The sequence below is a fragment of the Bactrocera dorsalis genome, chromosome 1 (assembly GCF_023373825.1).
Source record: "Bactrocera dorsalis isolate Fly_Bdor chromosome 1, ASM2337382v1, whole genome shotgun sequence".
In the NCBI taxonomy this organism is placed as follows: domain Eukaryota; kingdom Metazoa; phylum Arthropoda; class Insecta; order Diptera; family Tephritidae; genus Bactrocera; species Bactrocera dorsalis.
In genome coordinates this window covers 33,148,221-33,162,078 of record NC_064303.1, presented here as the reverse complement: position 1 = coordinate 33,162,078, position 13,858 = coordinate 33,148,221, and the positions used below count along the sequence as shown (strand labels likewise).

Sequence of the window (13,858 nt, the reverse complement as noted above, 5' to 3'; positions counted from 1 at the left end):
TTCATAACGTACGTCTAAGAGGCGCACGACCTCTTTACATTTTGCTCTCCCTCCTACATTTTTTTTCACAACGCATGCATATTTTAATTTAACAAATAAATTATCAAAGTATAAAGTTTCGTGGTATCCATTGAAAGGCCAAAAGAAACAATACATCTACCAAACGTATCATTATGACTGAAAGTGTTAAAAATGACGTTATGAAGGCAGGGTTAATAATGCTTTCTCCGCTTATGCAAAGATACCACGTTTTCAGCTTAAGGTAGATCTTTTAATTTTGTTTAAATCAGACAGTGAACGTTTTATGGAGATTCTGGTAAAGGGTAATCCACTTCAAGGTTCCCTACTTTTTTTTAAAGAAAAAACGCAGAAGCTTGAAATATAATGGAGAATGTTTATTTCGAACAAAAATGCTTTAGTATTTATTTCTAGAAGATTATCTCTATTAAATGTTGGCCGCAGATACGTCTCTGATGGTTTCTCCGTTGAGTCCAGTTTTCGCTGACTCGTTGGAGCATTTTGACTGATAACTGGCAAATGACACGTGAAAAAAATTTCGAGCCAAATTTTCTTCCTCCGATATTCTTGGAACTTTTCAAGAGCCCATAAAGCGAAGCGATGTCGTTTGAGAAGGTCGAGCGGTTTTAGTTCTTGCACAAGCTATATTTTGTACGCCTTTTCAGTCCGAGTTGTTGCGAATGGCGCCGAATCGACTCACCACGGGCTTCCCGTAAATACATTCTAACAAATATATACCAAAATAGAATATGTTCGCTCATTCTAGGATATTATAAGAAACCATTGTATCATATATTTTATTATTTAAATATTTACTTATATATGATACTTTGTAGCATTTAGCTTAAGTTTTAGTCTAGTAGCTTGAAATATGCATTACAAAATGATGATTTTACAGGGAATATTTATCCATTGCAGTTTTAACAACAATGTTGTGAATTTTGGTGAATTTGTTGGGGCGTTTAGTTTAAGCTAACTTTACTTTGTCTCAGCTGACAACAACCGAAGAGTATCGTCTAATTAATATGACACTAATTGCGTTGGAGTTCAACAAAGGTGTACATACATATGTATTATACTATCACACTCCAACATAACCATAAGCAACAAAGCATTCGCTTAGGTATTTAAGTATTACTTTGAAATCATGTACAGATACTCGTATGTTGGCCAGTCATAGGCACTTAAGTCAATAGTTAAGTTGCTGTGTGGTTGGCTAGCTTTGAAGCATGTGTTAATTATTAGGTCGGGTGTTAGAAATTAAATCAAAAGATTTCGGTTTGCGAATAATTAAATTAATTTATATGCCAGATTAGAACAAAAATGTTTACTTATGCATAATGTTTGAAACCATTATTATCATCTTTACTTAATTAAGAGCGTATAGTTAAGAAGAACTACTAATTAAAATAGTTTTGCATTTAAGCTTTCATAAGCGTTTTTGGTTAATTAGAGAGATAATTTTTAATAAAATTAATACCTTCAGCATGTATTGAGATTAAAAAGAGTATACCACTTATTGTTGTTTATGTATTATATGTAATTTTTTAAATTTTATTGTTGGTGTAACGAAAAGAAAAAAAGTTATCCAGAAAATGCGAACAAAAGAAGTCAGTATTTAAATTATACATACTACTGTAATCAAATTAAGAAGTTGAAATGAACGAGTTCATTAACTGAAAATGGTTGAATCATACTGAGTTGGAAATTGATTACGTTGAATTCTTTTTTGGGTTAAAACTCAAAATGCAAGGAACGCAAAAAAACAAGTATATACCACACAACAGAGGAGCTCATACGAGACGTATGAGTAACTTTTGAATGCACAAGAAATATGTTTGGTAAAATTCAACATACAAGGTGCGTTCCAAAGTAAACAGGACTTAAAAAAAAACAGAACAAATGGGTTTTCAGCAAAATCAATTTATTTTATTCAAAATAGTCTCCTTCTGCTTCAATACAGCTTTTTGCACTGTACAAAAGCATGTCAAACGATTGTTTTAGCTCGTTGGCCGGTATGGCTGCCAGTATGCCAGTGCAAGCCTTTTGAATGGCCTCTACGTCTGCATAAAGCTTTCCTTTCATGGGCAAATGCATTTTTCTGAAAAGGAAGAAGTCACACGGTGCCATATCAGGTGAGTATGGGGAGTGGTTAATGGTTAAAATGTGATTTTTTGTCAAATAATCGTCCTTCGAATGTTGGATTCTGAGCAATTTTTGGTCGTCAGTCAATTTGTGGCGAACAAACCGTGCACGCACCTTTCGTAAGCCCAAATGTTCGGTCAAAATACGATAAATCGATGTTTTGGAGACGTTTAATTCCATTTCCATTAATTTCAATGAAGATTTCTGCTGATTTTTGATGAATTCACGCACAGGAATTTCCGGTGATCACGGATTTTGATCGGTCCACATGTTGATCCTCATTTATGTCCTCACGATCACTTTGAAAACGTAGAACCACTCGTGCACTCTGCTACGAGATAGGTAAACATCGCCATAAATTGTTTTCATCAATTGAAAAGTTTCGGTAAAAGTTTTACCAATTTTAAAACCAAACTTAATATTAGCTCTTTGTTCAAAGCTCATTTTCGCACCGATAACACAAACATATTGACAATTAAAACGTAATTACTTTACTTCCAAGCAATGAAATGTCATGGACAATCGATAAGGATAGTAGATTCTAACTCACCAGTCGAGAGATAGATGGCACCATCAGGGGGCACAAGATTCAAGAAGTCCTGTTTACTTTGAAACACACCTTGTATATAATGTCTCAACAAACTTCTTCGCATAAGAAATCGAAAATCCATTTCTAGGAATCAGAACGAACTCAGAACTTGACAATCGAGCATTGTCAATTTGATTGAGTATCAATATTTACTTAATTATTTTAAGTATAGCCAAAGCCAACAGTGATTTACAAACACATCGGAGTCGTTTATGATTTTAAGGGGGTATTCTAGTCTAGAAATTTAAAAAATCGATTTTTTTTTATATTTGCAAAGTTTAATTATTCAAGAATATGTGTACAAGAGGATTTTTCAAAATTCAAATTATTTTCGGAGATATAGGCATTTTTCTGACCCGGCATCCAAAGTGGTTCGGCCGGAACGCGAAACTTTAAGCGCGTTTTTCTCAAAACTGACTTTTTCGGAACGGTACCCACGATTTCTCAGGTTCTACTGGACCCATTTAATTGAAATTTTTATAGAGTCTTCATTATAGGCTTGTCTATGGTTGGAACTATCCCCATCCCCAAATTTTTATTTTTATTATTTTTAAACAATTCGAAATAGTCAGAAAAAGTGATCCAAAAAAAACTTTCTTTAGGCAGTCGCCATTTTCTGAAAAAATTTTTTTTCCCACTTTTCCGTAGTTCCGACCCTTGCGACATTATCCTAGATTAACAATCTTTTTTCCTTTTTGGTTTCAGATAACTAGGAGGATTGAAATCATGGGTATGGTCACGTGGAAATTTTTAGAGACCCCCCACTTCGTCAGCTCATAATTTTTGAAATTTTTTACTTTTTGTAGTTTTTAATTTTTTTCGCTACTCTTCTAAAATTAACAATTAACTAGTAAAAAACTGGATAGTAAAGATATTAATTGCTTTGTTTTCGACACTTTAAAAATTACCTGAAATGCATGCTTCTAGACTAGAATACCCCCTTAACCCTTAAATGCATGATGATGTATATATACATCAGTGTTTTCTTCCTTACATATTTTCTAAACGGTAGCAAACACAGTACTTTTTACTTTTATTAGGTGCTTAAAATATCTGTGTTGGTTTTTGAATATACACTTTCACGATATGTCATTTCACTTTTTAATTTTAATAATTTGACAGCTTGGCGCGCCACTTACAAATACACACTTTGGAATTTTAAAAAGGAAAAATCATGCATTTAAGGGTTAATGGTTGAATACTACATATATATCTTCTGCTTTATAAATATCCAACGTGGTGCCAGAGAAAATAAACACAAACTTATTAGAATTGCTTCAAAACCAGTAGAAGCCATTAATATTTTTGAATCTCGTTGGTTAGTTAAGGAATTTCAATTAGAAGATTATCAATACAAGCACTACATAAATAACCTCAGCTCGTTACGCTTATGTCTGCCTACAAGCTGCTGCTCCTGACGTACAATTTGAGCGCGTAAATATCTGAGGTGTGATACGTGGAAGGTGGTCAGCAGTGTGAACAACAAGCGTTGTGGGGAAAACAAGCGAGAGCTGCATAACACTAACCGGACTAACATTCAAGACGCGGAAATCGAGAAGACTAAACGCTTTGATATTGTATTATTCTTTGAGTTATTCAAAAACCGCATTAATCGGCGGCTTTATATTACTACTACCATTTCTATACACTTACAACCAGTTGCTACAGAGTATTATAGTTGTGTTCACCTAACGGTTGCACGTATTACCTAAAACTAATCGAGACAAATATAAAATAATATTAATATAAATGATCAGGGAAACAATAAAAGTTGAAATCCGGGTGACCGTCCACCATTTCATCCGTGCAAGCTGTGCTGCCACGACCATAAAACGCTATTTATCGAAAACAGAGCCATAATAAGGACTAAAGATATAGAACAGTTACCTGACACAGAAGATTACAGTAGCAAGGGGAACCTATGGGCGACAAATTTTTAAAAATTAGGAGGGGCTAGCCCTCTAAATTTTACTTCGCGTGTTTTTCGAATTGGTATTTTTTTCTGTAAGTTGGTAGTCCTGTTAGTGACATGTATGCTAAATTTCGTCAAAATATTCATTAGTATTTGAGATACGCGTCGTTATGTGAGGCTCTAAAAGTGAATTCTTCGATTTTTATTATGTCTGAATTTATTGCGCAAAGAAGTGCGATAATGCACTGGGTGAAACCAAACATTTTATACTCTTGCAATTTGCCAGAATCAAATATCAAATTTAAGGTGTAAAATCAATCATAAAGAGTAAAGTTAAGTAAAGTAAACCGAATGTTCGAAAATCCTGATATTAGTTATATAGGGGATAGGCCAAATTTATCTGTTTGAGGCAAAATGATACACTGTTATGAGTAAAACACGCTCCCTTATCTTTATTGGAATAACTTATATATTGATCGATATATATGGTACAAAGTCAAACGGAAGTTCGAAAATCTTTATACTACATAAGTACATGGGGGCTAAGGGAAGTATTGGTCCGATTCAAACCATTTTTGACGCACAGACATACCATTAAAATAAAATGCTTATCTCTTAATTTCAGTTATATATATATATCACACATTGATCGACATATTCGACCAAAAGTCAACTATAGGTACCGGGGACTAAATATTCGGTACCTAGGAGCTTAACCTGTTAACCAATTTTTGGTCATGAAGTGGTACACACTAAAGACATTCGTGCAAAGTTGTATCCCATTATATGAATTGCTTCTTGATTTGTGTACTGGAAACTGAAGAAATCAAGTTGAATTTGAAGTTGTGCTATGTGAGCAATAGTCGTGGTTATTGTCCGATTTCATCCATTTTCACTATGTGACATAAGAATGTGAAAGGATTGTCATGTACTAAATTTTGTCAAAATCTGTTTGGTCTGGTCCCGAGATATAAGATTTCACCAAAAAGCTCTAAAGCTCCCTCATGCCATCTCGGTGGTAAAATTTAATACCACGTGTTTTCGTTGAATGGCGATCTGTGGGCGTGACAGTGGTTCATATACGCACATATACTCTAAATTTTTTTTTAAATATCTCATTTTTGATCAAAGTTACGGCTTGCACGGTCGGGCGGACGGATAGACAGATAGTCACTGGGTCTTAACATATGTTTGGTTTGTTCTTTGCATATTTGCTATGTCCCTGAGGCTTTGTTTGTATTATTTATTGTAACGTAAAACCTTGAAACAAATCGTTAAACTTTACTTTTCTTAATTTTAATTTCAAACTTTAACTGCAAAACAAAAACGAATTAAAAAGGAAATTTAGGCAAGGACTTGATTTAAATTAGAAAAGTTTCCTGAACAATTGTTGCTATTGCGCAGAGTGTAGTCCTTGTTGCCTTTGCAGTGGCAGAAAATATCAAGTATTGTAACAAGAATGCGTAGTAATGTGAGGCCGAGTGTAGAGTCTTTTTGAGGTAGAAGTGAAAGCAAGAAGTTGTATCTAAAAACTTAATTTTCTATTTTCAGTTTTTTTTTGTGTATCTTATGCTTCCTTGAAATTTAAGCGCAATTAAACGGCATAAAGTCACAAATACTTAGTCAAACGTATACTTGTGCGATCATAAATATCTCCTATTTCTGAAAGTTTAAGCAAAAAAATGTATTTGGTCCAAACATAGGTGGGCTGTTTTTGCAGCTTATGTGAACATCAATGATGGTTAAAATCGAAGATGTAGAAAGAAAATTTGGAAAAATTAAATGCAAAAAATAACATTGCAATCACAATATCTTGTAATGCAGTCGAAAATATTTTCCAAAGTTAAAATCTCCATCCATCTGTCCTAATGATTATTTTTGAATACTAAATATTATTATGTCTGATTTTAAGCATAAAAACTCGTTCTTTGTTCATTTGCAATTTAATCAGTTATGTTGCTGCACATATTGAAGTAAGTGAAAAACAGAGGAAGGTACAAAAAGAAATCAAACGAAAATATTGAAGGTTCACAAAAAAGTATGGTGACCATAGAAATAATATAGCAAAAAAACCCGGTTAGACTTCTCTTCGAATCTGTTCCGATTCCTTCTTTTCTGGAAAATTTTTTCTTCATAATTAAATTAATGGCAAACCGATTTTTAAGCATCTACACCTGCAACTTTGGATAACGATTTTAAAGGTATACTTACTCCATATGAATTGATAAATAACTTAAATAGTTTAAGAAAATATGTTTAGCAAGATTAGATTAACAACGTTGCTTACGTTAACAATTTTAAATTCCACAGAGATTATTGATTACAATATTCTTCATTCAATATTCCCTTTTATTAACATCTAAAATTTCCTTCACTGTTTCTTAAACATTTTATCCTCGAAATGTTATGTCATGGTTTTATGTAATTTTCACTTTTGCGTGGAAACACTTATATCGGCACCCGACCAACCGATTTCGGTTAAACTTACTGCATGGCTTTTTTCTTTTATCTTTATATCACAGTGTAAAAATAATCACCGCCTACTTCCCATATAACACAATTTTAAATTCCATTTAATTCTCTCAATTTCCAGCATGGTAGTGAGAAAATGGAAGAAATCGGATAAGAACCCGCTCACTCTCTTTATATAAAGGTAATGTTATAAACTGCTAAAAGCGAGTTTTAGGTTTGTTCGAGCGGAGGAATAAAAATGCCGATGATGTTATTTCTAAGACATTATATTTTATTCTCTGATGTTTCAAGTTATGTTCTGCTTATATAACTACTAAAGTGATTACAATTTTCTTAATCTATTTCTTTGTTTTGTTTATTTTCTTATGAAATACAATATTTGTAAAATGTAATCTTATTTTCTATTGAATGCAAACAAACATGACTGTGGGGTTTACCCGATAATGTTTGGGTTATCATTACAGTCAAACATAAGGACCAAAACATGTTTGTATGCATTTGCATTATGAATACAATATTTGTAAAATGTAATCTTATTTTCTATTGAATGCAAACAAACATGACTGTGGGGTTTACCCGATAATGTTTGGGTTATCATTATAGTCAAACATAAGGACCAAAACATGTTTGTATGCATTTGCATTATGTTCTTTATCTCTACTTGTTATCTTATATTTTTTGTAATGTTTACTTGTTTTTCTTTAATCTTTTATTTTGTCCAATTTATAATATTTTGTTGTGTGGTGTCTGGTTGGGATGATAGTGTACACATAACTCCTCCCTCCCTTAATGGAAAACTCTCCTGAGTTTGAATAGTATTGTTTTTCATTTTTTTAATTTTACAAGATATTAAAATTATTATTATAATCACAATAATACTTAAAATTGATATTCCAATATGAGAGATATTTTTGTGATATTTTAATTCATTAATTTCTTTTAAATTTTCTTCGTTTTTAAATACAAGGTCGTTAATTGTAATTTTGTTAGTGAAATTGTGAGTATCATAGTTTGGATAATAGAATCTCTGATTGTATGAAATTTTAGTATTTGAGAATGTTTGGTATAGGGTCTTAATAGTGCAGTTATTATAATGAATCAATGTAGTGTTTTTCAACTTAATTTTTCTGTTGTCGCAGTTCTGGTTTAGTTCTATGCCATTTGCATTTTTTATTAAAATAGTTTCTTCATCAATTTGTAAAATTTCTGTAATGCTATTTTTGATAAGTTCACAATTTAATAAGTAGATGCAATGTTTAGAAATTTGTAGTTCATTGAGTGTTTTAGCTTCTTCGAATTTATAAGTGACATTTTTGTATTCAAAAACATTTTCGATTTCTGCTGTTATTTCTTTACCTGCTGTGTTTGGTATAGGAATAATAGTTTTTAATTGTACCGATTGAAATTCTTTTGGGATTTTGACTACGAACATTAACAAATTTTCTTTATATTCCAAGGCGCATAATTTTATATATTGAAGTTTGTTGAGGTCTATGTTGTAATTATAAATTTCTTCATTTGTTAAAATGCTTGGGTGAAAAATACCATTTTTTGCTGAAATAATGTTTTCCTGAATCTGGTTTACTGCGTCTTTGAGAATGTTTATCTTTATTGTTTGTTCATGAAGAATCAATATTTTGTCTGTTCTCTCTTGATACACTAAAGAATTATTTCTTTCGTCTTCAATAATTTGTTTTAATTTTGTAAACGTGTTCGAAAAGAAATTATTAATTTTTATTTGGTGGTCGAGAGCTGTAATTGAATTATGTAAATTTTCATCTACTTTCTTAAGGTGAGTTCAATATCTATTCTATCTCCATCATCCATCGTTCCAAATAGAAATTTATGTACAGAACCTATACCGTTAATTAACCCTCTCTTTTTTCTACTAACTTCTTTTCTTGGGATTAATGTTTTGATTTTACCTCTCAAGATTTCAATTTCATTAGATAGGGTGTAGTAATGTAAATGTGAATAAGTTTGCGAGATTTTTGTTATATTATTTAGTATGTAAAGAATTTCGTGAGGGTCAATTATGTGAATTACGAGGTCAGATGATGTAACAATCTGTTTAGTGTTGGTGATGATTTCTGCGTATCCATTGTCGGTATGTATTTCATGTACTTCCAGTTTGGCTGCATTGCTAATTATTACAATTGCTATCATCAATGTTATTTTGAAGATGTATTTGACCTAAAAATTTGTTTGGACGTTTAATATTTGTCGGGTGAATATTATCTAATGGTAATTTTCTATACCTTGGTTCGTATTTGTGCCGAACTGCTTTATAATTTTTTACGTAACCTTCTTTTTGAGTGTTATTAGACTCTTCTCTATTTCTATTTAGTTTTCCTATGCATTTTTCTTTAGTCTTCTGAATAGTGTCTTTAATCAAATTCTTATCAGTTTTTCCATTTATAACCTCAAGAGGTGTGGCTTTAATTGTAGAATGATAAGATTTGTTATACCATTCTATGCTTTGAAATACTTTTTCCGCTGTCGAAAGGCTTGGTTTTTCAATTTCTAGGACTCTAATTCTTTCGGATAGAGTATTATGAAATCTTTCGATATCTGAATTCCCAGTATGACTGTTTGGTTTTGTAAAATGAACTTCTATTTCTTCTTTCCTAAAAAAATCTTTTATGTTAATTGAGTTGAATTCATTATCTAATATTAACATTCTGGGTCTACCTTTGATAGAAAAGAATAATCTAAGCTTTTCTATAATAGTTATACTGTTTCTATCTTCTAGCTGAAATGCCATAGCAAATTTCGCAAATTTGTCTATAAAAGTAAGGAAGTAACATTTTTTATTTATGTATATATCCGCGTGAACTATTTCATTTATATCTGATGGTGTTTTCGTTAATTGAAATTTTGGTTTTAAAGGTTTTCTATCATATTTTGCTCTATTGCAAACGTCGCAATTATTTATATATTTTTGAATCAAAACTTTCAAATTTTTCCAGTATATTAGTTTTTTCAATTTTTCATAATTTTCGTTAATACCTGCATGGCCTGTTTCATTTTTATGATATTGAGCAATTTGTTTATAAACTTGTTCTTCATTTTTCATATCTTTAGCATGGAATTCACATCTAAAAAACTTTACATGTCTATTAAATATTTGAATAAGCTTTTGCTGAACTATATTGTACTGATTATCGGTTAAATAAGAAAAAATACCTACTTTTCCACTATTTATGTGCTTACGACAAAGATCTATGAAATTATTATTTTTTATATCTTCTGCGCTAATAAAAATTTTCTTCGTGTTGCCTAGTTCTTCAGATTCCATAATTTTCTTGTTTGTTAAAATGATTTGTGTATTGAAGCGATTTACAATAGTGTGTAAAATTGGAAAATGATCATTTAGTTCTTCCTCTTGAGAGTGGATTGTAGCATTTGTGCTTATGTTGTCTTCTTCCAATGAATGAATCTCGCCTGTGTTACTATCTATTCTACTTAGAAAATCGGCTACGTTATTTTCCTTTCCTTTCACGTAATTTATATTAATATTGTATTCACCTAGTTTAATTAACCATCTTTGCAATCTTGGGTTAATGTCTTTTCCCTTGTTTTTTATTTGGAGCCACTTAAGTGGTTGGTGATCGGTTAAGAGATCGAATGCTCTGCCATAAATGTATGGTCTATAATATGTCACTGCCCAGACAATAGCTAGTAGTTCTTTTTCTGTAGTGGAATAACTTCTTTCGTGTTTGTTAAGTGTTCGACTAGCATAGCTTATAGGATGACTGTCCTGGGTTAATACTGCGCCAATTGCAAAGTCACTTGCATCAGTTGAAATGCCAAATTTTTTGTTAAAGTCTGGATATTTCAATATTGGTGGGCTTACTAATAGATTTTTAAGTTTTTCAAAGGATGATATGTACTGAGGATCGCGAGTGTTTATTTTAATATCCTTTTTTAAATATTTTGTTAAACCATGTGCTACTTTAGCGTAATCTCTTACAAATTTTCTATAATAACCTGTTATACCTAGGAATGATTTAATTTGCTTTGATGTAGTAGGCAACTTTAGTTTTTGTATGTTTTCGATTTTGCTTAAATTTGGTTGTATCCCTTCTGTTGTTAAAGTGTGACCTAGAAATTCAGTTGTTTTCGCGAAAAATTTGCATTTATCTACCTGAATCTTTAAATTATGTTTTCTTAATGCTGAAAATATTTTGGTGATATTTTGGGTATGTTCTTCAATACTTGAACTAAAAATTAAGATGTCGTCTAAATAAACTACACATATCTTGTTGATATATTCCCTAAGAACTGAATTCATTAAACGTTGGAAAGTTGCTGGTGCATTCTTTAGTCCGAAAGGCATTCTTATAAATTCAAAGTGTCCTTGGGGTGTAGAGAAAGCTGTTTTTGGTCTATCTTCTTCTTTTATTAATACTTGATGAAAGCCTTTTGCAAGATCTAATGTTGTAAAATACTGAGCTCTTCCAAGTTTGCTGAGTATTGTTTCTATATGGGGTATTGGAAATTTGTCATCTATAGTGACTTCGTTTAGCTTCCTGTAGTCAATAACTATTCTCCATTTTTTCTTCATTGAATTGTCTTGCTTTTTCGGTACAATCCAAAGAGGCGAGTTGTACGGGGAATTACTTTCTTTAATTATACCTTGGCGCAACATCTCGTTCATCTGTCTAATAATTTCTTCTTCATGAATTTGGGGATATCTATAAATTTTATTATAAGTTGGTCTACTTGTTTTTGTAACTATTTCATGCTGAATTTCATGAGTATGAGAAAGGTTTTTACCTTCTTGGAAAAATAAATCGCTATTTGCTTTTAGAATGTATTCTAATTTTTGCTTTTCTTCTTCATTCATGTCACTATTTGATAAAATATCTAGCAAATTCTCTTTACATTCTGTAAGTATATTAATATCTTCGTAATTGTAAGGGCATGAGTTTATAAATTTAATTTTATTGCCGTTTATTTCTACATACTCCTTTTCTAAGTTAATTATTGCTTTAATAGGTTTTAAAATATTTTGTCCTATTATTGCATCAAAGTTTTTATTTTTTATGTTGGTTAGTTTCCAATGTATATAACTTTTTTCATTGAATTCGTTTGGGGTTGGGGTGACTAACTCTTTATTTAGGGAAAAATTTTCCTTAATGGTGCTAAAGTGTATTGGTTTATCAAGCTCAATGCATTCATAATCTTTTAACACATTATATTTCAATAATGATGTTGTAGACCCTGTGTCAATAAGACATTTAATTTTGGAATTTTTTATGGTCACTTCTATTATCGGTAACGATTGTTTTGGGCTGGCAACCGAAAATTTGCTTGTTCTTGAACGTGATCTATTTCCATCGGTTCGGGGGGGTTTTGTCTCCTTTGGACTGAATTATATCTTCTAGATTGTTGTGAATTATTTTGCCTACTTTGTCCAAAGCTAAATTGTTGATAATTGTCATTTTGGTTAGAATTGTTACGAAATTCTCTCGGCTGATTTTGTCCAAATTGAAAATTATTGGAATTTTGCATATACTGGTTATTATTGAAATTGCCAAAATTGTGAGACAAAGAATTTCTATTTGAAAAATTTCTATAATTATTTCTTTTATAATTGTTTTGTCTTTTATCAAATTGTATTAGCAAACCTGTCTCTTGAAGAACGCTAAAAGCCTCTCTAATGGTGCTTATATTTCTACTAATCACTACACTGCTTAAGTTGGGGTGTATCCCATTTAAAAATGTTTTTAGAATTAAACTTTCGTTGTTAATTGGGGAAAATTCTATAGGCTTTATCCTATCGAATTCATGTTTTAAATTTAGTTTATCTAAAATATCTTTTAAATTTTGGAAATATTGACTTACGTTATAGTTTCGTAGTACAATCGCCTGATTGTAAAGGGTGTGGTACGACTCCTTTACTCCAAAATTCTTTATGAGTTCTTCTCTCATTTGCTGCCATGTTGGTGTAGGTCCCAAAGGCCGGATGACACTTGCTGCTTCTCCTTTAATTTTTGTTTTGACGTGTCGCTGCGTTACAAATTCCAACATTGATGGGTTGGGGTTGAATAAAGGAAGGATCATGTCAACTTCCCTGATGAATGATGATAAATCTCTGCCGTCAAAGTCCATGATTCTTGAAGCTTCCTTCAAAATTTGCGATCCTGTCATCTGAAGTGGTTGCTGCTCGCCTGGATTCATTGCTGATGTATCCTCTTTTATTACAACTGAACTTGTTGTTGTTGCTTTGTATGGTGCACTTCGCTCTTTCTGCGTCTTCTGTGTGTGGGGCATTAATCTTTAATCCCACTCTTCCTGGTAATGTTGATGGGCGGAATGAAGCTATTCTTCGCCTTCACAAATTGTAGTCCTCGGAGTCGCTCTCCGACGTTCCAGATAACTTGTGTAGAAACTTAAATTTCTTAAACTTGGCTATCTGTGCCGACCGACTTATATATTTGTATATATAAGAGATCTTTTTAAAATGGGAGCTAATCTTAAGATTTGCTTCCCGTTGCTAAAGCTTACGAAACTTAAAAACTTCAGTTTTTAGTATCGCTCAACTTTGTTTTTACCGACTGCGCCAGTTTTAGGTTTGTTCGAGCGGAGGAATAAAAATGCCGATGATGTTATTTCTAAGACATTATATTTTATTCTCTGATGTTTCAAGTTATGTTCTGCTTATATAACTACTAAAGTGATTACAATTTTCTTAATCTATTTCTTTGTTTTGTTTA

At 31.9% G+C, this 13,858-nt stretch overlaps 1 protein-coding gene across 1 annotated transcript; it reads right to left on the bottom strand.

Moving 5' to 3' along the window:
* Positions 1-6,273: 6,273 nt before the first annotated feature.
* Positions 6,274-13,515, bottom strand: LOC125777436 (uncharacterized). Its single transcript, XM_049452336.1, has 3 exons — positions 12,987-13,515; positions 9,062-9,329; positions 6,274-6,326 (listed from the first exon to the last, which is right to left on the bottom strand). Exons 1-3 carry the CDS (start codon positions 13,413-13,415, stop codon positions 6,274-6,276), a joined length of 750 nt encoding a protein of 249 aa, XP_049308293.1. The 5' UTR covers positions 13,416-13,515.
* Positions 13,516-13,858: the final 343 nt, after the last annotated feature.